General features: G+C 50.5%; 1 protein-coding gene across 1 annotated transcript in view; it reads left to right on the forward strand.

The window, feature by feature from the left end:
- Positions 1–25,920, forward strand: part of LOC119395565 (WD repeat and coiled-coil-containing protein) — a 253,218-nt gene that overhangs the window by 117,364 nt on the left and 109,934 nt on the right. The window contains exons 9-10 of the mRNA XM_037662540.2: positions 6,642–6,737; positions 17,098–17,369. Coding sequence (XP_037518468.1) covers positions 6,642–6,737; positions 17,098–17,369 — 368 coding nt within the window. The remainder of the gene's footprint in view (positions 1–6,641; positions 6,738–17,097; positions 17,370–25,920) is intronic.

Consider the following 25,920-nt stretch of genomic DNA (forward strand, 5'->3'; position numbering starts at 1 on the left):
GCGAGGTGACCATTCACGTGAATGTCGGCATATCGTGCCCGACGCGTAACAGCTCCTTCCGATGCTTGGCCCGGCAAACAGCAATAAAATGACCTTGCTTCTTGCAGAAATTGCAAGTGGCCTTGCGAGCTGGGCATTCTTTTCGAGAGTGTTGACCACGGCCGCAGTAATCGCAAGTAGACTGAGTTGGCTGCACCGACTTGCTGCGACGCGGTGACTCGTTCTTCGCGCGTTGCGCCGCGTCCACGTTTAAGCTGTCGAAGAAGAAGAAGAAACATTTATTTATGTCATGCCTTGGAGTGGTTAGGGTGGGTGGTGCCCCTCTTCCAGGGCCCCACTGGCTACAGCGGCTCGCCCAGGCACGTAGGCAAGGGGGGGGCCGGGGTGCCCGCCCCCCCCCCCCCGAAATTCGTCCGGCCTTCTATATTCCCGGGCAACTTTTGTTTTATTTTTGCCATGGAAATACTTTCTTTCGAACAATTAGGCCTTGCCCCCCCCCCCCCCCCCGAAAAAAAATCCTGGCTACGTGCCTGGGCTCGCCGGGCCTGGTCAAGGGTCGCCAGTTGGCTTCCCATTTCCAGTTCCGCGAGCCGCGCCTCCCACGACCAATTCAGGGAATCGTTACACAGAGGCGAGATGGCAGCCTCCGGACGTTGTATACACTGATATGTCATGTGTTCCAATGTCGGTGTTGCATCGCACCACGGACATTTGTTGCTGTATCTGTGAGGGTACATTCTGTGGAACCTAAGGCCCCGCTCTCGCCGAGACTTGCGCGGCATTGACGCTCTTTTTCGGCTGCTTCATGAATACGCGCTTGGCACAGCGCTTCCTCTGCCGAAAGTTTAGTACATCGGCACAATTGATCCGACAGCGTCTCGTTCCGCAATCCAACGACAAACTTGTCTCGCACAAGTCGGTCTTCGACCTCGGCGTTGTACCCACAACGCTTGACAAGATTCCGAAGTGCCGTAAAGAATTCGTCCACCGGCTCCCCTTGTTGTACTCGGCGGTGAAATCGACGGCTCTCCTAAATCTCATTGACAGGGTGAACAAAATGCGAGGTGAGCTTAGCCTTGACTTGCGCAAATGGGAGGTTTTCCGGGGGAGACAGTCCTAGCGACGACAAGACGCTACGTGCTTGAGAACCCATGCAATACAAGAGTGTTCGCACTTGCACCTCGTCGGTGGCTGTTTTGAGTCCGGCAGCAAAGGCGTAATCTGCGTGCCTTGTTATCCATGTTGTCCATTCCCCAGGGCTTGTGAAGGTGAACGGCGACGGAGGCTGAAGTCCCGGCGCACCGACGCGCACAACGTTGAGCTTGGAAGCGTCTGCACCGGTTGTGGTGTCTGTCGAGTCCATAACTGCGCATTAGTCGCCCACTTCTGACACCATGTCAAGACACGAGCGCGGCTCGTGGCCACAACAAGAATGCCGTTTATTCGATCCGCACCCCTTCTGTGTATCCGATGTCAGGGGCCGCTCCCATGGCCACAGCGCCATCCATTAGGGACTATACAAAGCACTCAGCGTCCACTACATTCATGTTCTCCAGTAAGGCGAGAGTCACAGGAGGCGTGTGGAAGGCGCATTGAGTGGAGTGCGTCCAGGCGTTGGCACGTTGCAGGGGCGTAGCCACGTTAGGGCACACCTGGGCCCGTGCCCCCCCCCCCCCCCGAAATTTTTTTTTGCCATAGCATACAGAGCAGAAAATGACACTCGACCACATCTGCCTGCTCGTCCCCACTACAGATCAAGGAGGTGCCCCCCCCCCCCCGAAAAAATTTCTGCCTACGCCCCTGGCACGTTGTAATGATGTCCTGAACTGAAGTTGGTTTCTGGATGACCAGAGCATTGGAGGCGATAGAGTTGATACTTTTCAGTACTTGACGAACACGATCGGCCGCGGGCATGTTTATTTTTATTTATTTATTTCATACCTGTATCGCCCCAGTGGTCATTACAGCAGGGGGGTTACAGTACAAATTATGTACAAATTGATCACACACACAAAGCGCGGTAAAAGACATCATTGTCCAAAATGTTTACAATGTCAGGCGCTAGAGCATTCCATTCTCTTATGGTTCGTGCAAAAAAAGATTAACTGAAAACGTCACCCTTGAAAGGATACTCGCGGACTTTCATTGCATGGTCGCGTCTCCACGACACATAGGTAGGCGGCTTTATATATCTTTCTCGATCAATGCCGGTTTTAGAATAGTATACAGAGTGAAAAGTTTTGAGTCTTAGGTTTTTCCGACGGTCTTGTAGTGGCTTCCACGATAATTTATGTTTACTTTCTGTCATGCTTAATGTTCTACTACAATTGCCCAGTACAAACCTTGCCGCCTTGTTTTGCACCTTTTCAAGCTGGTCAGTCAGAACAACTGTGTGCGGATCCCAACAAATACATCCGTAATCAAGTATACTGCGGACATAACTAGAATACAGCTGCTCCTTTAATTTGCCCGGCAACTGTCTGAAATTACGGTGGAGAAAAATCAGCGAACTGATTGCCTTATTCTTAATGTAAGAAATGTGCCTATTCCATCGTAAATCGGACGTTGTATAAATACCTAAATATTTATATTCTTCAGCTTTCTGTAAGGCCATATTATTTATTGCATATGTGCAAGACTGAAATGCGCGTTTCCTTGAAAGGGTGACGTGAACATATTTCTTAACATTTAATAACATTTCCCATTTATTTAACCATGTTCCTATTACGTCTAAATCAGCCTGCAATAAAGTAATGTCACTCTTTTTTTCTAACTCTAAAAATAACACAGTCGTCCGCAAACATCCTGAATGAAGATCTGACATCACCAGCAATGTCATTAATAAACAGCAAAAACAAAAGGGGACCCAGAACCGAACCCTGAGGAACACCTGAAGTTACCGGGGCATATGTGGAAGATAAACCGTTGAGCACCACAGACTGCCGCCTACCACGAAGATATTCGGCAATCTATGCTATGACGCTATCGTCCAATTTGTAGGCTCGAAGTTTTGAAGTGAGAAGATCGTGCGCAACTACGTCAAATGCCTTTCTAAAGTCTAAAAATACGCAGTCTAATATCTGCGTTTTAACTATTGCTGAGGCCAGATCGTGAAAGAATTGCACTAGTTGGGTTGAGCATGAAAAGTCCCGTCGAAAACCGTGTTGACTAGAGCTTAGAAGGTTATGTTTAACTAAGTGTGACATAATTGGCTCTCTGCAAGGCGGCAGAGAGCCAGAACGTCTTCAATGTACGACGTATACGATTCGTCTGGTCCCTGGATGCGAGTAGCGAGCTTCTGTTTCGCGACCTCAGAGCGTCCTGCAGACGTGCCGAAGATATGACGCAGCTGCACCGTGAATGCTGACCAATCAGGAAAGTCGCTTTCGTGGTTATGGTACCACGTCTTCGCGACCTCCTTGAGGTAAAAGGGAACATAGCGCAGCTTGTGCGCCTCGTCCCAGTAATTGCAAGCACTGGTTCTGTCGTAATTGTCCAGCCATTCTTCTACGTCCTCAACGTGAAGGCCGGAAAATACTGGAGGGTCTCGCGGCGAGGTACTCACGGTGTACTGAGGCCCAGCAGGCTGAGCGGGCGCGGCAGCGATGGCAGGAGATGTGTCGTTTTGTGCCATGGATGTTGTTGGCAAGCACAGCCGTCGACCAGACCGGAGCTCCAGGGGTGACCGGTAGAGCAAGAGGACGTGGGAGTCACAGCACGCTTCACCACTCGTGAGACGACGTCTTTTACGACGGAACGATTGTTGTATTTACAGCAAAGGCGCGTGAACCAAAAACCGAACACCGGCGAGCCAACATGGTGATGATGATCACGATGATTTGTATGCACAACTGAAGATGATGAACGGCACAGTCAGCGCTCACACGAGGTTTTACTGTATCTAGGTTTCCTGTACTGAAGTTGGGCCATACTTGTGAAGTAGTTTTGAAATAATGAGTAGCCAGTTTCATAACTGCTATAAAATCATGTTCGCATACATAGCGGATGATGGAACTTGCATTAATAAAGGCAAAAACTGAGCTTTAGAAACTGGAGCTGTTTGGATGATAGCAGTGGTAGTCTTCATCGACCATATTTGCTGGGCTTCATGTTTTATGCCCAGGGAATTACACAGATCGCATTTCATGTCTGATTTCACGCAGTCAACATCCTCAAGCAGGCCAGAACTGTTTCTCCTACGAAAATCTGTAGTGCTTTTCTACAGCGCAGCTGGTAAGATTTTAACGCGATAGCGTTAGAGAGCTCGTGTCGCAGAAATTCCGCCGTCGGCGTCGGCACCGTTGGTTGTGAGCGAAAAATCGTCCGTGACCGAAAAATCGAGAAAGAAGCAAATAAAATAAAGAATAGTATCTTCGGTCCCATTGAGGATCGAACCCGGGCCGTTCGCGTGGCAAGCAGGTGTCCTACCACAAAGCCACGATGTTACTTGCAGATGCTTCGGAAAAAAACACTACATGAACGCCATGTAGTGGAAGGAGTCTCCTAATGCATTTTGTTCGGCACGTGTCACGACGAAAAACGAGCCCATTCGGCGATTTGTAGGCGCATTTGGGATGCGATCAAACTACGTCGACAAAGGCCGGGATAGTGCAGCCATCGCCGCTAAAAACCCACACGAACCTTCAAAACAGCTCTAAAAATGGACAACTATGTCCATCTAGCGGAAAACATATCAAGCCAACACAGGCTTTCTAGAGGAGGCGTTGATCATGCAAACAGCAAACGCTAGATAATGTGCTGCCATCTGTGAGGCATTGTGAGACTCTTCATGGCCTCCGAAATGGCAAGCACGCGGCGTATATCTTGGAGGCCATGCGACTCTTGCTTTAGATTAATAACCTGTACCATTAGCGCGCGCGCGCGCGTGTGTGTGTGTCTGTGTGCGTGTGTGTGTAAGAATACACATTAATAAGTATGCACTTAGTGGTTGAAGTGCGCACTAGGGGCCGGATTTCGCTATCGCGTTCAACTCTTAAAGGCGAAGCTTAAAGGCCAACTCCGGCGATTTTTTGGCCATGTCAAAGTAATGGTGCTTTTATGTTCCTGAGACCCTCCTGTTACGGGCCCGACAGTAGAAATACTCGGCAAATTGGAGAATAATCTTAAATAAGCAAAAAAGCGCAACACCGAAACCGAAACCCAACCGAGTGTACTGTCTACGTATGACGTAGACGTTGTTACGAACGAACCGGAAGTCGTGCAAGGCATGCCGGTCACGCCGGCGCGGAGTATGAAAACTGTGACAGCCGGAACGACCAGAGAAGCGCCGGCCAAACCAACGCTGTCTGTCGCCTTGTGCACAGCAGACGCTCGCTGTAGCGGCCGAGGCGCCGAAGTTAGTGGTGCCCTCGGCTGCATCACTTCCGCCGCCTTCCCAATACTGACGTCACAGACGCAATGTTGCTAATAATTGTGGGAAGCCAGGAGGGCGTTTGCAGACAATCTTTAAAATTCATTTGCAAACAATCTCCGCATGTCTCAAGCCTGTAATTTGGCATAAATGACGGAAACGTGCAAAGGAACGTACCCAGCAAATTTTATTGAGATCCATCGACCTCGAAAAATCGCCGGAGTTGACCTTTAAGGGTTCCCCTGTTTTTCGTCGTGTTGCGCAGAACAGACAGAAGACGATCACGACGACACGCTCTCTTCGTCCTCTTCACTCCCGCAACACGTGCACCCATCTGTCTCACATGGGATATGCAATAACTCGGATGGGCGAGAGAACACAGAGATATAAAGAAAGGGAAGGAAGACAGAGCGAGAAGGAGATATAGATAGAGAGAAGGAGAAAATAGAGAGATAGGAAAGAAAGAGCAAGTGAGAAATGTAGAGGGAGAGAGAGGCAAGAATAGAGACAGTAAAGAGAACGAAAGAAAGAGAAGGACAAGGCCCAGCTCTGCACTTCCTTCAGGCTTGGCACCACTAGCGGCTGAATTTTTAGGGCAAAACTACCACAAGATCGACGACGGGACAAAGCGCTAATCTCAACTGCAGTTGAGAGTGGCGCTTTGCTTGTGTTGTCATTTTGCGCTAAAAAGCGCTTTTGATTCACAGCCCCACCAGCACGTTGTGTTGATCTCCTACGGGAACAGTCGTAGCGTGCAAAGCTTTTAAGGAAGTGAGGCAAAGCCAGCACACATCTGTTTTATTGCAATAGAGTGGATGACATGAGTCAGTGGTGTTGGCACTCTGTGTGTACATGCGATAGGCCTCACCCAAAGTGCACTTTTTTCAAAATGAATGAATCATCTTGTTTTGTTTTTGTTATCTCATGTGCATGTACAGTCCTCACGGATAGAGAGGTGACAATTTAGGGCTAAGCAGTGCACCACCATCTCCACTTGGTGCCATGTTGACTCGAACAGTTACATCAGAGTCAACATCACCTTTAGTTGCCATATTTGTAGCAACGTGAGATAGTTATCTTGAGCAGTTTCACGTAGTACCAGCATATGTACTACAAGCTTTAATGTCGCATTTCTATGCACAAGAACTGCACCTCAAGTTGCGGAACGCCGACCATTGTGGGTAGCGGCGTCAAAGAGACAAAGCCTTTAATCGCGAGAGCCCAGAAGTGCATGATGACGATGATCAAGACCTTTTCTTTCTTTTTGCAGCCTTCATCGAACCTCATCGTGGTCGGGAGCAACAGCTGCCACACCCTATACGTGTACGGCATTGTCGACGAGCAACTTGAAAAGCTCCACGACATTGTGAGTTCATGCTAGGCTGCTTGAAAGGGCTTTCTTCCACTGCCCAAGGAGGTTTAAAAAGAAATGCTGCAGTAAAAATTATGTCCAGCCAGACCTCAGCCTTCTTACCACAATAAAACTTTAGCTTAAGTAGCAATTCCCGTCACATGCCCTACGAGTCTAAGACGGCTACGGACATGGTTACGGACACACGTGTTATTGGTTTCCTTAAGATGGCCAAAAGATTCCGGCACATCACGAACATTGCGAGAATCAGTTTCATGCAAAGCAAGTGGCTGCCTCTGCTGCCGTTTTTTTGTGTTGAAGTGAATTGACATTTTTGTGTAAGTTCAGTAGTTGTGCGCATATTGTGGGCTTACCAAGCATGTCGCTACACTGGCACTTAAAGGTAGCTTATGGTCTAACTCACGCTAGAGCACAGACGTGAGTTGTATCAGAACCAAGTGCATGCTATGGTGGAATGAGATGCATGTCGTACGTAGTGTTTGTTAGCGTACTCCTCCAGGGTCGAGCAACACTTGAATACAGCTTGCTGGGACGTTGGAGTACATATATGTACTGTTTATCACGTTGTTATAAAAGCGGATAGCCAACACTGCAACCACAATTAATGTGACCCTGACGTGATACCTGCATAGGGTCTTTTTGCAAGGAATTTTCAAGACGTTGCATGACATTGTGGTAGAATACTCGACTGCTGCACAGGATGCCTAGGTTCGATTCTAGTTAGAATCCCGATTTTTAATCTTTGCATCTGTCAGGACTTCTCACTCCCCGACAACGCCGTTGATACCGACGCTGGATTCTTTGCGACATGGGCTCCTTAACAATCTGTCGTGAAAATTTCCAAGGTCTGTTCTCGCCATTCCTAGGTTGATTAGAGTCTCTTAGATAACCTGTAGGCTGTAGCGCATGTCCACAAACCAGGAACTTGAGTAAACTTCTGTTGGGCCTAGTTGGTACATAGCATTTAAGAAGAGAAGTTCAGCGCAAAACAAGACGGAGCGCAAGAAACAGAAGAGAGAAGCACTGGCGCCAGTGCTTGTCTCTTCTATTCTTTGTGGTCCGTCTTGTTTTGCACTGAACTTCTCTCCACAAACCAGGGCCTGTGGTATGCAGGCATGTGCCACATGTGACTGGGGTAAAGGGTTTCGTGATGCATTGGGCGCTCTTGTCTCATGTTATTCATGTCATGACCTGTCAGTCATGTTAGTCACGCATTGATGCCCTCCTATGCCAATGGACCTCTTTCCAAGCTCTCGTGACCCCCTAGCAACGGCTGGCCGAAGGGCCTGGATGAGAAAGCATGTCGCGTTCGATATCATGTGCTACCACCATGTACAGTACTCACGGATTGAAACAGGACAATTTAAGGCTATGTAACGCACATACCTTCAGCTCCACTGTCTTCAGTGCAGGTCGTATCGGTGTACTTTCGACTCGAGCACGTAGATTTGAGCCAACATTATCTTTAGAGACCAGATTCGTCGCGACATGACGTTATCGCGAGCAATTGCGAATACCAGTCGTTATACTAAAAGAAATTACCGCATATCCACGGGTGAGTGATGAAGAGCTTGGGCGAAGCTCCTGAAGCAATCATGGTCTCGGGATCCGCTTCTCGTTGAGCCCGTTTCGCAGCGGCGTCATTGGCGCGCACCGTCTCGGGATCCGCCTGGCTGCCGCCAAGCGAGCGCCAAGCAAGCGAGCCTCTCGGGGTCGACATGCTGCCGCCAAGCGAGCGCGGCGCCAGGCGGATCTCGGGGCGGTGCGCGCCCGCGAAGCCGCCGCCAAGCGCGCGCAGCGCCAGGCGGCAGCCTCTCGAGCTCGCACCTCGGGATCCTGCCGACGAGCACGAGACGCAGCGGCCTTCCGCACCCGGCGCTCCTCGTCGTCCATGGTCCGCCAAGCAGCACGATCCGGCAAGCGCACTCCTCCACGTACGGCTGACGATCAAGGAGAATGAGAGATAACGGGCGCAGCAGCCAATCTGAGAGCAGCGGCACCTATAACGCCATCTAGCGTGCATTCACCCAGCCGCCATATTGCACACGTCTTTATGGGACAGCGCCATCTAGTATATCGTCACCCAACTGCAGTTTGCATGCATCTCTATGGGACAGCGTCATCTATTGAATCATATGGGAGACGCGACGGCGGGGGAACGCCGGACGGAACGACGACCGACCAGGTGATGCTATAAGGAGCTTCGCCCCTAAAAAGATGGTTGATCCCTCCGTCATAGAAATCGGAATAACACGAAAGTGAAGTGTGCCTTTACAGAAGTAACTGAATGTTTACTGTACATTGATATAAGAGAGTTTGCACAATGTATAGTGATGCCTGGCAGCTATAGCACCGTTTAACGTGGATGCACCCACTCTGATGTTTGGCGGTACATCTCCATGCCGACGACTAACGCCCATGTTAAATTATTAAACAAACCCTTGTGATAACTGTAGTAGTTAGCGGTGAAAGCGTAATGACAGAACGAGGTGTGATAGCCAGAAGAGCGTCGCTGATCGGACGCAGAACTTGGTCGCCATCCCGCGGCATGTTAAAATGTGATTGAACACAACGGCCGGACTAGTGGGAAACGCAAAGCGCGTCGCGCCGCCCCGGTAGCCCAGCCGCAATGTTTCTCGGGGCGACAGCGTGAGCGGGGAACGCGGTGTTACGGCCAGGTGAGGCAGGCGCGCGTCGCAGAGCTATTTTTGGTTTGGATTAGCGTGATGGTATGAGCGAGGCCGACGCTTTTACGACGCTTGGGCTAAGATCGCCACCTCGCGGTGTGTTAAAGCATTGACAAAATTGAACTTCTATTGAAAACGCGCCGAATGGGACGGACGTGTAACGCGTTGCAAGTGCTAATCGCGGAGGCCACAGTAATGACGAATTACTTTACTTTACCGCTCCCAGTGGGCAACACCACGCCGCTGACCGGGAAAGTGGTAGATATAAAAGGTGCGTTTGTAAAGCCTCTAGAGTCTCTGACCGTTACGCACTTGATAGCGTGCCCGGCATCTGTTGATGCGGACAGAGCGGTCGTGGGTTCGATGCCCGTTGTCGGAACTTTTTAACACGAAAGTGTTTTATGCCGGGGTCCACCAAGACTTCAGTGACGTATTTCCGTCACGGAAATGACGGCGAAAAAATATACACGATCAGATGGCAAAGAAAGAAAGTTCCGTCAACGAGCATCGAACCCACGACCGCTCGGTCCGCAACAACAGATGCCGGGCACGCTATCCACTGCGCCACGGCAACAGACTATGGAGGCTTTACAAACGCGCCTTTTATATCTACCACTCTCCCGGTCGGCGGGGTGGTGTTGGCCTCTGGGAGCGGTAAAGGAAAGTAATTCGTCATTACTGTGGCCTCCACGATTAGCACCTGCAGCGCGTTACACGTCCCTCCCATTCCGCGCGTTTTCAATAGAAGTTCAATTTTGCCAATGCCTTAACACACCGCGACGTGGCGACCTTAGCCAAGCGTCGTAAAAGCGTCGGCCTCGCTCATAGCTCTGCGACGCGCGCCTGCGTTTCCCCTCTAGTCCGGCCGTGGTGTTCAATCACATTTTAACATGCCGCGGGATGGCGACCAAGTTCTGCGTCCAATATCCGACGCTCTTCTGGCTAGTCACACCTCGTTCTCTGATTACGCTTTCACCGTTAACAACTACAGCTACCACAAGGGCTTGTTTAATCATTTAGCAGGGACGTTAGTCGTCGGGATGGATGTACCACCAATCATCAAAGTGGGCACATCCACGTTAAACGGTGCTATAGCTAGCAGACATCAATATACATTGTGCAAACTCTCTTATATCAATGTACAGAAAACATTCAGTTATTTCTGTAAGGACACGCTTTACTTTCGTGTTATTCCGATTCCTATGACGGAGGGATCAACCATGCTTTTTTCTTTGTCATCTGATCGTGTAAATTTTTTCGACATCATTTCCGTGACGGACATACGTCACTGAAGTCTTGGTGGACCCCGGCATAAAACACTTTCGTGTTAAAATACAACCTTTGTTCGTGAAGTTCCGAGACAGGCCCGTATTCACAAACCAACCTTATCTTAACGCTATAAGGCGGCCTTTCGTAAGGAAGGGACAAGTGTAAGGGTAAGAAAAGGTCGCAGTGCGTTTCATAAACTCGCCTTATTCGGTTTTAAGGCAGCCTTACGGAAGGCGGCCTTGTCGTCATAAGGAACGAGCATAGGAGCGAGGCTATGAACTTTTACGGGCTCATTGTTGGTTTATTAGCAAAAAGAAAGAGCTGTATTCTCCTCAAAATAATAAGAAAAATGCAGGAACGCATACCCGTGAACGCATACCTTTCTGCAGGTATGTTTGAGAACATACCTGCAGAAAAGCCTGAACTTACTTGAAGTGGATTACCCTTTCATCATTCGGAAACCATCAGACGTATCGCAGTACCTGCTTGACACATGCCCCCCAGGAGTACAAGGTTTTTCAGCTGACATTAGGGACCTTTTTTTTATTCACTTCCCCAGGCAGCTCTCGCTGACACTGTCTATGAAGGCATCGAAGTGTACGGTGCAACCCGTTTTCAGAACGCGGTTCGCACAAGCGTCACCAGGTTCGTGGATCTGCTGCAGCTCTATATTTCCTCCACCGTCATCAAACGAGACGATGTCCTGTACGTGCAGCGAGATGGCTTCTGCATCGAGTCCTGCATAGCCCCGATCCTGAATGACCTGCTTCTAGCGCGTTACGACAGGAAGCTGCAAGAAGGCATCGGGCGGTTTGGCGTCGTGAGAACCTTCAGGTACGTGGACGATTTCCTGGTGCTGTTCCGGACGACTCCTGAGACGACCAGTGAAAATATCGACAAGGTTTTCGCCCACTTCTCGACGTGCTTTCCCGGGTTCTCATTCCCCAAGAAGCTCCCCTCTAACGGTCAATTGCGATTTCTTGACCTCAGGTTGCACCTCGGTGCAGTGCACACATGCTGGAAGTATGCGGGCCCGCTCAGAGAAGGGCCTTTTTCCATCCACGTCTCACCATTCCAAGCTCGTCAAGCGTGCCATTGCGCTGTCTGCAATGAAAAACGCCTTAATTAGGTATTGCTCCCATGAAGTTGCAGCAAGCTTCTCTCAACAAGTCCAGCGATTGACGACGGCAGGCTTTCCTGAACGGCTTCTATCTGGTTTAGCGGAAGTCATCCTAAGAGACCTGCGGCGATTTTCAACGACATCCCAGCAATTTGACCAAGGAGCGAAATTTGCGGTGATACCCTATCTACATGGAGTGTCCACCGCATCAAAAAAGCTGCCGCACGCGTCAGTGTCAACGTCGTTTATTCGGCACCTATGAAACTCTGTTCACTGTGCAGGAGAGTGAACAACTCAAGCCCTGCAAGTCAGGAGTGCAAGAAGAAGCATGTCACCCGCTTCGTCCCGTGCAGTGTGGGTGTTATCTACGAGGTTCCCACATCCTGCGGCAGCAACTACATTGGTCAGACTAGCCGCTGTGTGAACGATCGCCTTCGTGAACATTCCAACAACATTAGAACGAAAACAGGTAGCAATCTGGCAATACATTGTGCCGCGTGTGGATGCACCCCAAACTTTCACCACACGTGCATCGTGTGCCGGTACCGTGATAATCGCGCCCGCGAAATATATGAAGCCTTCGCCATCCATGAGGCAGGTCAGTCTTGTATAAGCTCCCCTTCTATCGCACTAACTGACAAAGAGATTAGCTATCTTCGCAGTTGAGCGTTCCACGCTTCGTTGATGAGCCCGACAAGTGCGCATGTGCTAGGAAAGCCCTCTCCCTGCCCTCCGTCTTTTCCCTGTTCAAAAAGCCTATATATTTGCACCGCAAGAATAAACGCATTTGTTGGTAGCCAGCGCTAGTCCCGTTTCATCTGTGTCGTCCTTGTGTTTTCGCGCTGTTTTTTACTATGAATGTGTACCAACAAGCTCAAGTTCGCGCGCTTCTCAATTACATTTCTGCCTCTTCGTTTGAGGATCGTGTTGTAGCGAGAGAGGTAGACGTCAAGGCGGCCGAAGTGACCGTGCCGAAATCTCGCCACTTTTATTCGAAGGCCCTAGTACCAGCAGAGCGGCAGCGGCTGCCGGCGTCCAGCCTCCAGGAGCGTGAGCTCGTTCTTCTACCTCGCGCCTCGAGCGCTAGGCATGAGCTGCGCGAGAGGCACGGCGCGGTGGTTGGAAAATGACGATGAGTATGAGTGGCGATGATGATGACGCTACAGTGTAAAACACCATGTTTCGTCTTCAGCAATGATGCTGTCGACAAATGCAGCATCCTTCTCTGCCTCGGAGAGCAAATCAGTGCTCACTGATGCCCACGTGTCCTTCTGGTCCTGTGTGAGGGAGTGCGGCACAAGTCTGGCGTTCAACTTTCGTTTCCCCAAGTTCTCATGCAAAATTTGGTAGCATGTTGTCTTACTAATGTCGAGAGCATTCGATAGCATGCGGGCTGTAAACAGAGAATTTTATGTTTACACGCTGTTCGAAGGGGACGTCCATCTCTCCACATTCACTCACAGTAGAATGCGCAGACCACTAGTGACAACGTAATTTTTCTACATGTAGTGCCATCTAACGGCTGCCACAGCAATTAACATAAATAGCTCAGGTTAGCCCGAAAAGATGGTGCTACACATACGCACCAAGATTTGTTCTGGGGAATCATTCTTAAGGTCTGAACACACGGACGCGTTGCAGCGCGTGACCTTTTGACGCGACGCCGCGCCCTCTCCATATAGGAAGAGAGGGCGCGCGGCTACGCGAGGCTGTGCGCCCTCTCTCTCCATAAGGAGAGGGCGCGGCGCCGCGTCAAAATATCACGCGCTGACGCGCTGCAACGCGTACGTGTGTTCAGGCCTTTAGAGAAGAAAATGGATCAGTCTCGAAACTTTACGGACAAAGGTTTTATGACGTCTCGTTTGAATGCGTGAGTACTGTACTTGAGCGGCTGCTGCGACAAATACCTGCATCATGAAGCATTTTCTGGCTGTTTTAGGTCAGCAATTAGTGTGCAAGCTTCCTAATTTTTTCCGATGTTCGCTACTGCTCTATCATCATGCCTAGAGGCTCGAGACATCAAGCAAGTTGGCAGGGGTCAACGTAGCCCACAAGCCGTCCACCACAATCGGCAGCTTCCTCGCCCCAAAGACCGCGCACCGGCGGAAAAAGCGCAGGGGTCGTGTACAGGATCGCGTGCTCCGACTGCCCCGCCTCGTACATTTGGGAAACAAAGAACTTTCGAGAAAGAATGCGGCAGCACAAGAACGATCTCCGTCAATTGAACAGCGAACGGAGTGCAGTGGCGGACCACGCGAGAAGTTTGACCACCGCATTAATCCTGACGATGCGGTGATCCTTGAACAAGAAAGCAGCTAGCGCCGGCGGCTCCTCCTCGAGTCGTGGGATATGTAATAGACAGCGGGAAACATCAACCGCACCGCGGGGACATTGCCCTCCCTCTATTGTCAAGGCTTGAGACAAGTGTCGGCTGGAAGGCGTATATAAGCGCCGTGCGTCTCGGGCCGTCTCACCCCTGAAGAAGAAGCCGGTCAGGCTTCGAAACGTCGGATATCTAAAATAAATTTCTGGTTGGAGTTTTCTCTTTTTCGCCGTTAATGTTTGTTACTGAAAGCGCGCCGCCCGAACGAACATTTTTCTGTTTAGGATGAATTTCATGCTTACAGTAGCTCTGTTTGTGTTCAAATATTGCAGACATTTCCTGCATTATCTTTATGACATTTTGAAGAAGCACTTGGCATCATTAGTTGCCCGGTTTCTCAAGATAAAACTGAAAAGTGGTCATCAACGGTGCTTCGCAAACGCCTCCAACCAGTTCACAAACTCCAATCTGTGGGAATCGAGAGCGCCCTTTCCTATGGCGCCTCATTCCCCAGCTAGTGCAATGTGCCGGCCTGGGCTGTGATGCCAGGCCTTATTGTCCAACGCAATACATGCTTGCTGGCTTCGCCCCTTCCCAGCATAGAAGCGTCAGGGTGCCACACGTAGCACATTGCGCTAGCTTATGGCACTGTGCCACTCCCGTCCTCATTGGCCACCAGTGACAGCCCAGTCTCCACCTGAGCTGGCTGCTTTCTGGCGTTTGCTCACCGCGGACAGATGCTCTCAGGCCTGCAACGAGAGGTTCACGCACTGCCTTGGCAGGCGGCTTCTCGTCCGTGCGCTTGGCTGCTCCCTTTATGTGATAGTCGCCAGCAAACGTACTCGATCGGTCTTGCAGAGTTACTCTGTGCGGCCCGCCATCCCGTGATTGTCACACTGTGCTGCAACCTGAGCTAAGAAACCCGCGTTTTGTTGACGTCCTGCCTCGAGTGCCTTCTCTGGAACTTGTCAGAGAGTCAACAAGCATGTTTGTGCGATGTGGCGGTAGAGGAACGTCGCAATCCTTCCCGGTTGCGCAAACCTATCTCCACATATCTAGAAGGCAGGCTTTACCTTTATGCAAATGCTCCCACATTTGAGAAAAGGATGAAATTCGCATAAGATCTGTATGTTATGGATTGAATTTCTCAATAATACACTTAATGTGCCTAACTGTTTTATTTGCAAATAAATAGGCTGCTCAACTACCTTTGTCTCCGATCGGTGCGCTAGGTTTGAGTGCTGTGCCTGATTTGGCGTATGCGTGGTGGTAAGGTGTAGCCTTTGAGATAGCAGACTGGTCGGCCACCTTTCTTGTGCTCCTGCCACAGGCTGAAGACTGTAAAATCCTCATAAAATGCTTGCCGAAGGTTCAGCAGTATACGCGCTAGCATGTCCCAACGGATCACCTCTGAAGATAGGCAAAAAGTTTGGAAAAAGAATGGAATTTCATATGATGTCTTCACAATCCTATGGACGCTTGCTGGCCGATACGCTGTCTCGCTAAACATTGCCCCCATGGGAAAGTGCAGCACCACATGTGTAGAAGAAAGGTCCATTTTGGTATATGTTGCAAAAGCTTGCGGGATCTGCAGCGTGTGGCGGAAAACTTCATTGTTGCACCACCTGCTGTCACAGAGCACGGTGTCAAGGCTTCCGTGCCTGGCACTCTCTCTTTCCTATCCAACTCACCGGTCCTCTACTTCGGCACTGCGATGGTTGACAAAGGCCACCATGGTGGTACAGTGGTTACGGTGCTTCATATCCCTGCTTTTTTTAGGTGTCTGGATCGTATGGCATATGCATGAATCACAAGCAAAGTGCGGCCAGCACAAATTGAGTTACAACAAAAGCTTCGCTGTGCTGGTGTTATCAATTTGAAATTCAATTCATGTTCAGTGAGCACATCTTTGGAAAATAACATTTATTCAAACAATGTTGTGTGGCGTGCAAAAGATGCGTGGGAGTTCCGTCATCCATTGAGCAGCCAAAGCAGATGAGCGGCAATGTTTATGTGGTGCTTCAGCAGCTGCCACAAGTGTCAAAGATGGAGCTGCGAGACTTGTCTGATGGTGAAGACATGCATGCGCAAAGTGCACCAGGCATGGAAGCATCGACACCATGCTTTGTGACGGCAGGTGGCGTAGCAATGCAGTTTTTCGTCGCTCCGCCATGCACTGCAGATACAGCAAACTTCTGCGGCCGACAGTGCCTGGTTAGTGAGCTGACCACGAGATGCGGGCAGGCAGGGCAGAACAGGCCAGGCCTGCCAGGCAGGCTTTATCAGAGATAGTTCTACCAACGCTCCTCTGGAGACATCGGCATCAGCAATCTCTTAATCAGTGATTAACCTAACATCTAGGCTAACAGGACAAAAACAATTTATCTCTAATTGGGCATCACCCAAAAGGCTATGTTTTTGAGGTAAAGTAAGGGCAAATGCTGGCTTCACATTTGCTGTTAAGATGTTGAAAGAGCTTCCACTCCAGCATTTTGTTTAAACCTCCTTGGCACTGTCCGTGGAATGCAAAACTTGTTACAGGCACCTAGAAATGACAAACAGTTAACCAACTGCTTGCATTTATCAAGACATGTAATAAACATATTCTCCACAATGTTCGTTTACAGATGTCTAAAGGTTGTTTTGTATTTGACTTTAACAACAACAAAATAAACAGGACATTGTTCCCAGCACTTATTAGATAGCCATTCCATGGTCCAGCACTTGTACTATCATAAAGTGCAAGGAATAGTGGTGGCATAAAATAAGGCTACAATAAGTAAAATGCACGTAGCATAATATGCTGGCTAATATAGTGCACTTACTGAAAACTTTTTAAGAGCAGCTAACTGTTGAGAAACGGTAATGGAAAAAAATTATGAGGGTATATCTGAACCTAATGCCAAGGAATGAAAGGGAATCTGGTTGGCTACACGTACCGACTTGCACTTGCAGAACCTCCCCAAGGAGGAGCGGCCCAAGGGGGTGACAATCCACAACCAGGAGGCGTTGCTGATGATGGCCAAGTTGCCCGAGGAGGAGCGCCAGGTGCTGTCGCTGCCACGCTCGGAGTTTGTCGAGTACGAGGTGGTGCTCCAGAGCATCCCGCTGTCGGCCCAGCCCCAGGGGGCATGCACCCTGCAGAGCCTGCTGGGCCAGGCAGCGGCCAAGTCGTCCGCCTCGCTCGACAGCGCCGTCTCCGATCCCATCGCCAGGTATGGCCGCCTGTACGTGACCACACCCTTCTTCTGCAATAGCCTCACATAGTCAGAGGATAGTGCTTGACCCATCTTTCTGATTATTCCAAAGTGCAGTTCTTGCAAGCGCATTGAAGTGGCAGCCAATTACTGGTTGCCAGCCATCTTGGAACACCACCTGCCGTCTGTGCAAGTCCAGTCGGCCATTTACAACTCAAAAGGGCTCTAAACTACCCCTCAAGCTTGTTGATCACACAGCTGCAAACACCTCAACCAAGTTTTGTAGTTACACATGCAGTGTGGGGAGCTGACAAACACAAACACACAGTGGTATATCTTGAAAAAGAGGATTTCTCCTGGCTGATATGTTGGATAGCCATAAGTCGTTTCTGATCCCATGCTACGTGTGTGCTAGCTGCTGCACCCTCGCTCACTTCCAGATTTGTCAGAGATGGCACTACAGCCATCATGGTGTTTTTTTTTTGTAATATTGTCCGTGCCATGTGTTGTATATTTGGTCTCGGGATCACTGCTGCTGGTGCAACTGAATGTTTTGGTTACTTGACCACTCATTGGCAGCGAGGTGTCAGGGGTTTGATTTTCGCCAATGGCGGGTCTGCATCACGAGCATTTTCGGAGCTTGACCCACTGTGCCTGGTCGCCCTGCGTTTGCATGGCTGCAATGGCTCCGCATGTTCGGGAATCTCTTGCTTGATTTGGGTGCCTCAGATGGCCCACCAGATCGCAACAAGGCCCTATTACTCCACAGTCTCGACATAGACGGCCACCTCGCGTTTTACACCTTGCTGCTTCCCCCTTAAGACAACTACTACTGATAAGTTACTATGAGCTGATAGCAAGGGCACTGTGAATACACAAGCTGAATTGCCGTCGTACGACTTCGCAGTTGCAGCCCTGCATTTTAGCAGTGTGGTACATGATATGTAGTGAAGGGTTCCAGCAAGCTTTAAACACGAGCACAAGAACAGCCAGTCGATGAACTTTATTTATAAATTGTCCCGAGGCGCCGATTCCCCTCAAGAGGGAGGGTCGGCTGCGGGCTGCACCCACGTTGGTACAGGAAGGGCGAGCCCCTCCGACAAACTGCGGGCCCTCTGACAGCCCGGATTTGGACCTCCCAGTCCGAGCTGGTGATTGCCGTCCTCCAGGCGTCCTCTGTGCCGAGATCCTCGCCATCGCCGTGCATTGCCAGAGCATTTGGGGTAACGTGCATCGTCTCTCGTCGCAGTGAGGGCAGTGCGGCTTTATGCTATCAATAAATCTGCTGTACACTAAAGGCGACGGGTAAGTACCCGTTTGCAGAATTCTTAAGGTCACTTACTGGGCCCTCGAGAGTTGCGGGTGCGGGAAGCTACGCCTGTCCAATTGATAATGTTTGCACATTTCATTTAAGGTGAGGAGAGAATCAAGCTGGCGGATGCCATCCGAAAAATTAGATGCCGATTGCCCGTCACGGTGGGACAGGTCGCGTGCGCGGGCATGGGCAAGCTCACTGGCTTTGGGGAAAACGGGGTGGACATCCTTGCCCATGTGGGCAGGAAACCAGGTGATGTTTCTGTGCAGTTTGGTCTTCTGGTAAGAAAATTGGGGGACCCTTAAGCTTCGCCTTTAAGAGTTGAACGCAATAGCGAAATCCGGCCCCTAGTGCGCACTTCAACCACTAAGTGCATACTTATTAATGTGTATTGTTGCACACACGCACGCACACAGACACACGCGCGCGCGAGCGAATGGTATATACAGGTTTTCGATCTAAAGCAAGAGTCGCGTGGCCTCCAAGTAATACGCCGCGCGCTTGCCATCTCGGAGGCCATGAAGAGTCTCACAATGCCTCACAGATGGCAGCACATTATCTAGCGTTTGCTGTTTGCATGATCAACGCCTCCTCTAGAAAGCCTGTGTTGGCTTGATATGTTTTCCGCTAGATGGACATAGTTGTCCATTTTTAGAGCTGTTTGAAGGTTCGTGTGGGTTTTTAGCGGCGATGGCTGCACTATCCCGGCCTTTTTCGACGTAGTTTGATGGCCTCCCAAATGCGCCTACAAATCGCCGAATGGGCTCGCTTTCGTCGTGACACCTGTCGAACAAAGTGCGTTAAGGAGACACCTTCCACTACATGGCATTTATGTAGTGTTTTTTTCCGAAGCAGCTGCAAGTGACATCGTGGCTTTGTGGTAGGACACCTGCTTGCCACGCGAACGGCCCGGGTTCGATCCTCAATGGGACCGAAAATTTTATTCTTTGTTTTATTTGTTTCTCGAGTTTTCGCTCACGGATGATTTTTCGCTCACAACCAACGGTGCCGACACCGACGGCGGAATTTCTGCGACACGAGCTCTCTAACGCTATCGCGTTAATATGGGCCGCCTGCTCGCAGACTGACCCGGTCATGAACGCTCATGCAGCAGCCCGAGAATCAGTGAAAATGCGCGTGCGCATGGGAATCGCCACAGCCAGTGCGAAGAAAGAAATGCACAGGGCAAGGCTGTTCTTACAACTGAAGTTTATTAGACAATGGTTTTCCCTAGGATACCACCACGCATGCGTAAGAAGCCAACATCATCCTCATGTCAACATACTGTCTAGCACGCACCCCCACCCCCCCCTCTTTCTTTATCTTAACTGGACCTTAACACGTGTGCTACGTGGGAAATTATAGATTCTCCAGGTACTGAAATTCTTTATCAGTTATATGCACTGAAGGTTCACTGACACATAATTAAGCGCCCAACCTCCTGATGTGGACAGGTTTGCATATTTCTCTTTCTAGTCTATTGCGTTCCCTCCCCACAATCGAGACACACTCGCATTGGGGTGTGCATCCACACCTCTTGCAATTGACAGCAAATTACGATGCTCCCGCGCGCGCTCATTGAAGCATCGGCCCGTCTGGCCCACGTAGGACCGACCGCAGGAGAGAGGTATCTGATACACTACAGATGTCATGCATTTTGTGAAAACAGTAGAGTGTTTTCTCCCACACCCACTGCTTGCATCTTTGTTCCCTCCTGTGATGGTTTTGCACAGCCCGGCCAGTTTTCTGGGCGCAGAAAACATCAGTGGAATGCCAATTCTTGTGGCCACCCGTTTAACGTTGTGAGATAAGCCATGAAGATATGGCATCACTTCGACTTCTTTCCTTTTCGAGCAATCCATGCCTTTGTCAGCCTTCACTGACTCCTTTCTCATCATCTTGCTGAACAAGGTTTCAGCCACAGTTGTGAGTAGTGAATTCACGTATCCTGCTGAAGTTAACCTAGCCTTTTTGGCATCAAAACTTTCTTGCATGGTGTCCATGCAACTCTTGTTTAGAGCATTTGTGAAGCACAACGAAACAATGCCTCTTTTTATCAATTTCGAATGGGACGATTCGCTTTTGTTGACCTGGGACAGTAACGCCAGCACACATGACCACCACACTGAAACCTAATGTCCAAATCGAGAAATCTAATTGCATTCTCTCTAAAAAGACAGGACGTGCAAACACGGACACAAGAAAGAAGTCAGGACACCACAGTCGGCGTTTGTGGTGTCCTGACTCCTTTCTTGTGTCCGTGATGGCATTCTCATTGTAGAGGTCATAGGTGAACTTAAGGCCCCAGGAGGAATCTTCAAAGCACATTAAAATACTCTTTGCAACTACTTCTAGGCTGTCGTCTGGTTGAAGGCTTAAAAGCTTGCCACATCAGGAAGTTTGGCGCTGAATTATGTGTCAATGAACATTCGGTGCATATAACTGATGAAGAATTTCAGTACCTGGAGAATCTATAATTCCCCATGTAGCGCACGTGTTAAGGTCCAGTTATGATAAAGAAAGAGGGGGAGGGTGGGGGTGCGTGCTAGATAGTGCGTTGACATGATGATGCTGTTGGCTTTTTACGCATGCGTGGTGGTATCCGAGGGAAAACCGTTTCTTAATAAACTTGTATGTTGTGGGGTCTGAAAGATATGAGCCGCTCTCGGAACACACGGAGACAGTTCACGCGGTCGTGCAACAACACGTGTACGTTTATTAACTTGCTTTTTACATACGGCGAGCTCGCCTGCCTAATCTAATGCACAACTAGTTGACTTGCTAAATAACCTTATACAATGCTAATGAATACCCCGAAAACGTAACACACACTCAAGACAGCATAAGACATACAATGCACCGCGAATGCGGCGTCGCCGATGCACGACTCACCACGAGGGGCCCGCGGGGAGCGAGCCGCGGTCTCGTCCCCCACAGACCCACCGCGGGAGACGTCCATCCACGCACGCGACCAAACCCAAAAGAGACTCGTTGCTGTTTTCTGTCCGCCGGCCTAGCTTCTCCGCGGCGGCGCCACCGCGCTAATCCTAACGCGCGCGAGCACAGCGCCACTGCTTACTCAACGGCCGCTGCGGCCTATCCGCGAGACGCGCGTGCGCCATGAGGCGCAAACAACTTTACAGGGGCTGACAGCACCCCCACATCCCCCCAACCTTAAATCAACACATATTCCGGTAAAAAAAAAACTTAGAAACAAACAACTACACAAGCTCTGCTAAAGAAGACAACACATGTGGAGTAAATGTCCCTAAAGAATGTCCGTGCACTGCGACACAGCCGCTGGTCGACACCGCTGCACTGGCTGGACGACTTGACCTCAGTCCCGGAACCGCAAAGGCAACGTGGCCGCCGGCGCGAGAGAGCGTCGCGTCTTCTGGTTGCGGGCAGCACTCACGAGGGCGCCGGTTTGAAGGCAGCTACGCAGGTCACAGGCATGTCCATTGCCCGAGATGTCTCGACCGCATTCCTGGCCAGCGGCGAAGACGATGTGCAGAAGACAGCCAACCGCGGGTTACATCACTCCCGCTGCGTACATTCAAAACACTCGACAGAACGGTGCTGTAGGACAAAGGGAAGGGAGCTACGGGCGCATCGCCCGCGTGGTACGATGTTCAGTACGGCTAGCAATGATATCGGTGGCGGGTGAGACACCAAATTCAAGTGAACAAATGTTGCTTTCGTTAATTTGTGCAACGCAAGCTAAAATTAAATGAGGGATAGCAGAGTGCAACACCTCAACGCCACGATCCAACGGGTTGTGTCCCACGTGCGACAGGCAGCTCCGCAGAGCCTTAGGCCAGCGCCTCTATTTTTCTGCTTAGGCCTAGCGAGTCGCTCGACAACAACCGGCATCCAACAAGCACCCCGCACAGGCGCAGAAGAGGTAGCGGCAAGGAGACATCAGCTCTGTGAGGTGGCCCTACGCGCACGGTGCAGACAGCAGCTTACCGAGCGATCGGCGCCCACTGTTCCGGACGGCATGGGCGTGCGCACAGGGGGGCAGGGGGCGGCCGCCCCCCTAATCACCTTAGAGGGGAGGGGGCGCAAAATCTGCCTCGTACATTGACTTCGTAGGGGGGGGGGCACTGCGATGAACCCTCGCCCCCCCCCCCCCCCCCGATGGGGAACCCTGCGTGCGCCTATGCCGGACGATGTCACGACGCCCCGGCGTCGAGCCGCAATACCAGCAGCAACGACACCCGTGGCCCCTGGCCACCCGGCTACACAAGCCGCGACTCCCAGAGTCAAAGAGACAGAAGAAACTATTTACGGAAAACTCGGACCACCTACGTGGCTTCCGTACTCACTCGCTTCGGGCTTGCCTACAGTCCACGTGCTCTATGCGTTGATCTCCCAGGATGCGGACCACGTGGCTCTCGTACTGACAACTCAACGCGACATTCTTAAAAATAAAAAAATCAACCACTTGCGAACAGAAAAAACTCTTAGCGTGCCGACAAGTTCAAACGCCACAGCAACCGATCTCCTTGCTCTCAAGAAAGCACGCCGCCGACGCTAGCGATGAAAATCCCCCCCCCCCCCCCCCAGGCCTACTGTAACTCGACTCACACAAATGTTGCCCCGAACCGCGAAAACTGTTGCCCGATGCTCCAAGACTTCCACGTTGGGCAGCGTGTGGGGTCTCAAAGATATGAGCCGCTGTCGGAACACACGGAGACAGTTCACGCGGTCGTGCAACTACACGCGTACGTTTATTAACTTGCTTTTTACATATGGCGAGCTCGCCTGCCTAATGTAATGCACAACTAGTTGACTTGGTAAATAACCTTACACAATGCTAATGAATACCCCGAAAACATAACACACACAAGACGACATAAGACATACAATGCACCGCGAATGCGGCGTCGCCGCTGTCTCGTCCTGGACGTACCCACCGCGGGAGACGTCCATCCACGCACGCCGCCAAACCCAAGAGACTCGCTGCTGTTTTCTGTCTGCCAGCCTAGCTTCTCCGCGGCGGCGCTGCCGGTGCCACCGCGCTAACCCTAACGCGCACGAGCACAGTGCTACTGCTTGCTCGTCGGCCGCTGCGGCCTATCCGCGAGACGCGCGTGTTGCATGAGGCGCAAACAAATTTACAGGGGGTGATAGTATCCCCACAATGTCCAGCCTTGTCCTGTGTGCTCCTTTCTTCTTGCGTTTGAAACTTGCTGCAACCCTTCACTATGCAGCCCTGCATGCTCATTTCACTACAGCAAACAATGTTGTGGTCGAATGGCATCATTTCGTTAGTTGTGCTCAGCAAGCTGTATGTTACCGCTATGTGCTTTTTTCCTTCCCAGGAAGATTCGCTACAAGTTTGTGAGCAGTCTCATCTGGAAGGGTCCTCTCTCATTTGCTAGAGCCCTGCTCATGGCAATGCACTTTGATCGCCAACAATTTTCCCCTGTAGGTGCTGAGGGCGTAAATATATGTGTGTAGCTAGGCCTCGCAAGTAGACCTCCGATAGGAAAGCAATAAGCTGTCGTAGCAGATAGTGTTGCTCTTCCAGGACATGCAGAAGACGTCGCACCACGAGGTAGAAAGTGAAAATAGATGCAACGAGAAAGTTTTGAACATTCTGGCTGCGACAGCGTCCGCTTGCCCTGTAATTCACGTTACCATGTTGATTGGTTGTATGGATATGACTTTCTTGTAGATTTGGGATAAATGGCATCCTTCTAGGCAGCATTTTGATGGACAGGCACTTTCTGCTCCTGCAGTTAGGCTAGTATACTTGTCAAAGAGGCCCATTGCAGTCCCTGGTTGTTTCATTGCAGACATCACTTACAACATAATGCCTTGTTTTCTCTATCGGGGGCTCTTGGATGTTGAAGCCATCAAGGTGCTTGTTCTTCCGATTGGTGACTACTGATGTTGGAAAGGAGCAGTCCTGACAAAGGCCTCCCAACGGACTAGTTTGGAACCATGCATCCCTCATGCAGGGCTTACAACCGGCGGCATCAAAGCTTAGGAACCTTCCATTCTTGCTGCGGCAGAATGTGTGCCCTTCATTGTGGTGGCTAAAAAGATGTGTGTAGACCTCCGATAGGAAAGCAAAGCTGTCGTAGCAGATAGTGTTGCTCTTCCAGGACATGCAGAAGAGCTATTGCATAGTCTAGTGGGGGCAACGCATTTTAGCAAGCTAGGCCTCGCATCTGCGTACCACCAGGTTTTGCTTCATTTTGAGAGCTGCATTTATAACCCTCTTTCATGTTGAATGAGGAAACCTTGGCACAGCGCTAAGGCGCATTAAAGAGGAAGGACTCAGCTGAACAGGAAATGCGTTGTCAATATGCAGCGACTTGCATTTTTGGTCCACAGGGTAACGGCAAGTGGTATTGTTCTGCTGAGGGAAAAGGGAGTCTCCATACAGGGCGCTCCGGCACCCGCTGGCGCAGCCGGCTCCCGATCATTTCTGGGACTGGATTGGAATACCACGCATTGTCGAGCCAATGCGTGTTCTTCTGGGACATTTGTTTGGCATAGAGGCCAGTTTTAGAAACATCAAAGAAACACATGCATGATACTGCGAATATGTTCCAAGCATCCCTTCCAGTTGTCATTTCTACTGCTGACTCTACAACAGGTGAACTGCACGCGTCTTGAGTTTCACTAGCAGAGAGAAAATATTCAGCAGGAGAATGTGAAGCACTTGAGCGTTTGTGTGTGTGCGAGAGGTGGCACGTGTACCTGCAGAGATGCCCTTTCACGCTGACGTTGCCTCCAGGGAGGCATCCCTTGCGGGTGGTAGCATGAGTGCCTGTTAAGGCACATTTACACTAGAGCAACAGGACGCCGATTTCGGTCTGCCGACTGTCGTCAGGAGTGTCTTGTCGTGTCGTCGTCCTATTTACACTGCTACGACGCCAACAGTCGGCCAATCGTCTGTGGAAGACGACGTCCGCGTCTTGGCGTGCTCCCAGCCTCCCGTCAGCCGATTCTCTTGTCATACAGAAGGCGACACCAACCAAACTTCCGCGAAGAAATTGAAACCTGCCCCGCTTGTTTCCTCATTTATGTCGTCCTCCCACCTCTACCATTGTCCCTTTCGGCGTAATCGGTGCCATACCCGCTGCGTTGCGGAGCGGGGTGCGGATAAACGAAGCGGAAGCAAAGAAAAGACGTCGCGCAAGATGCCCAATTGTGAAATGCCCGAGGGGCCCGAGGGGGCCTCTGTTATCTCCCCTTCAAGGTTCGAAGCATTGCGCACTTGGTTTGGGCAAGGCGTATTTTCACTCG

This window comes from Rhipicephalus sanguineus, chromosome 6 (genome assembly GCF_013339695.2).
Source record: "Rhipicephalus sanguineus isolate Rsan-2018 chromosome 6, BIME_Rsan_1.4, whole genome shotgun sequence".
NCBI classification, from domain to species: Eukaryota; Metazoa; Arthropoda; class Arachnida; order Ixodida; family Ixodidae; genus Rhipicephalus; species Rhipicephalus sanguineus.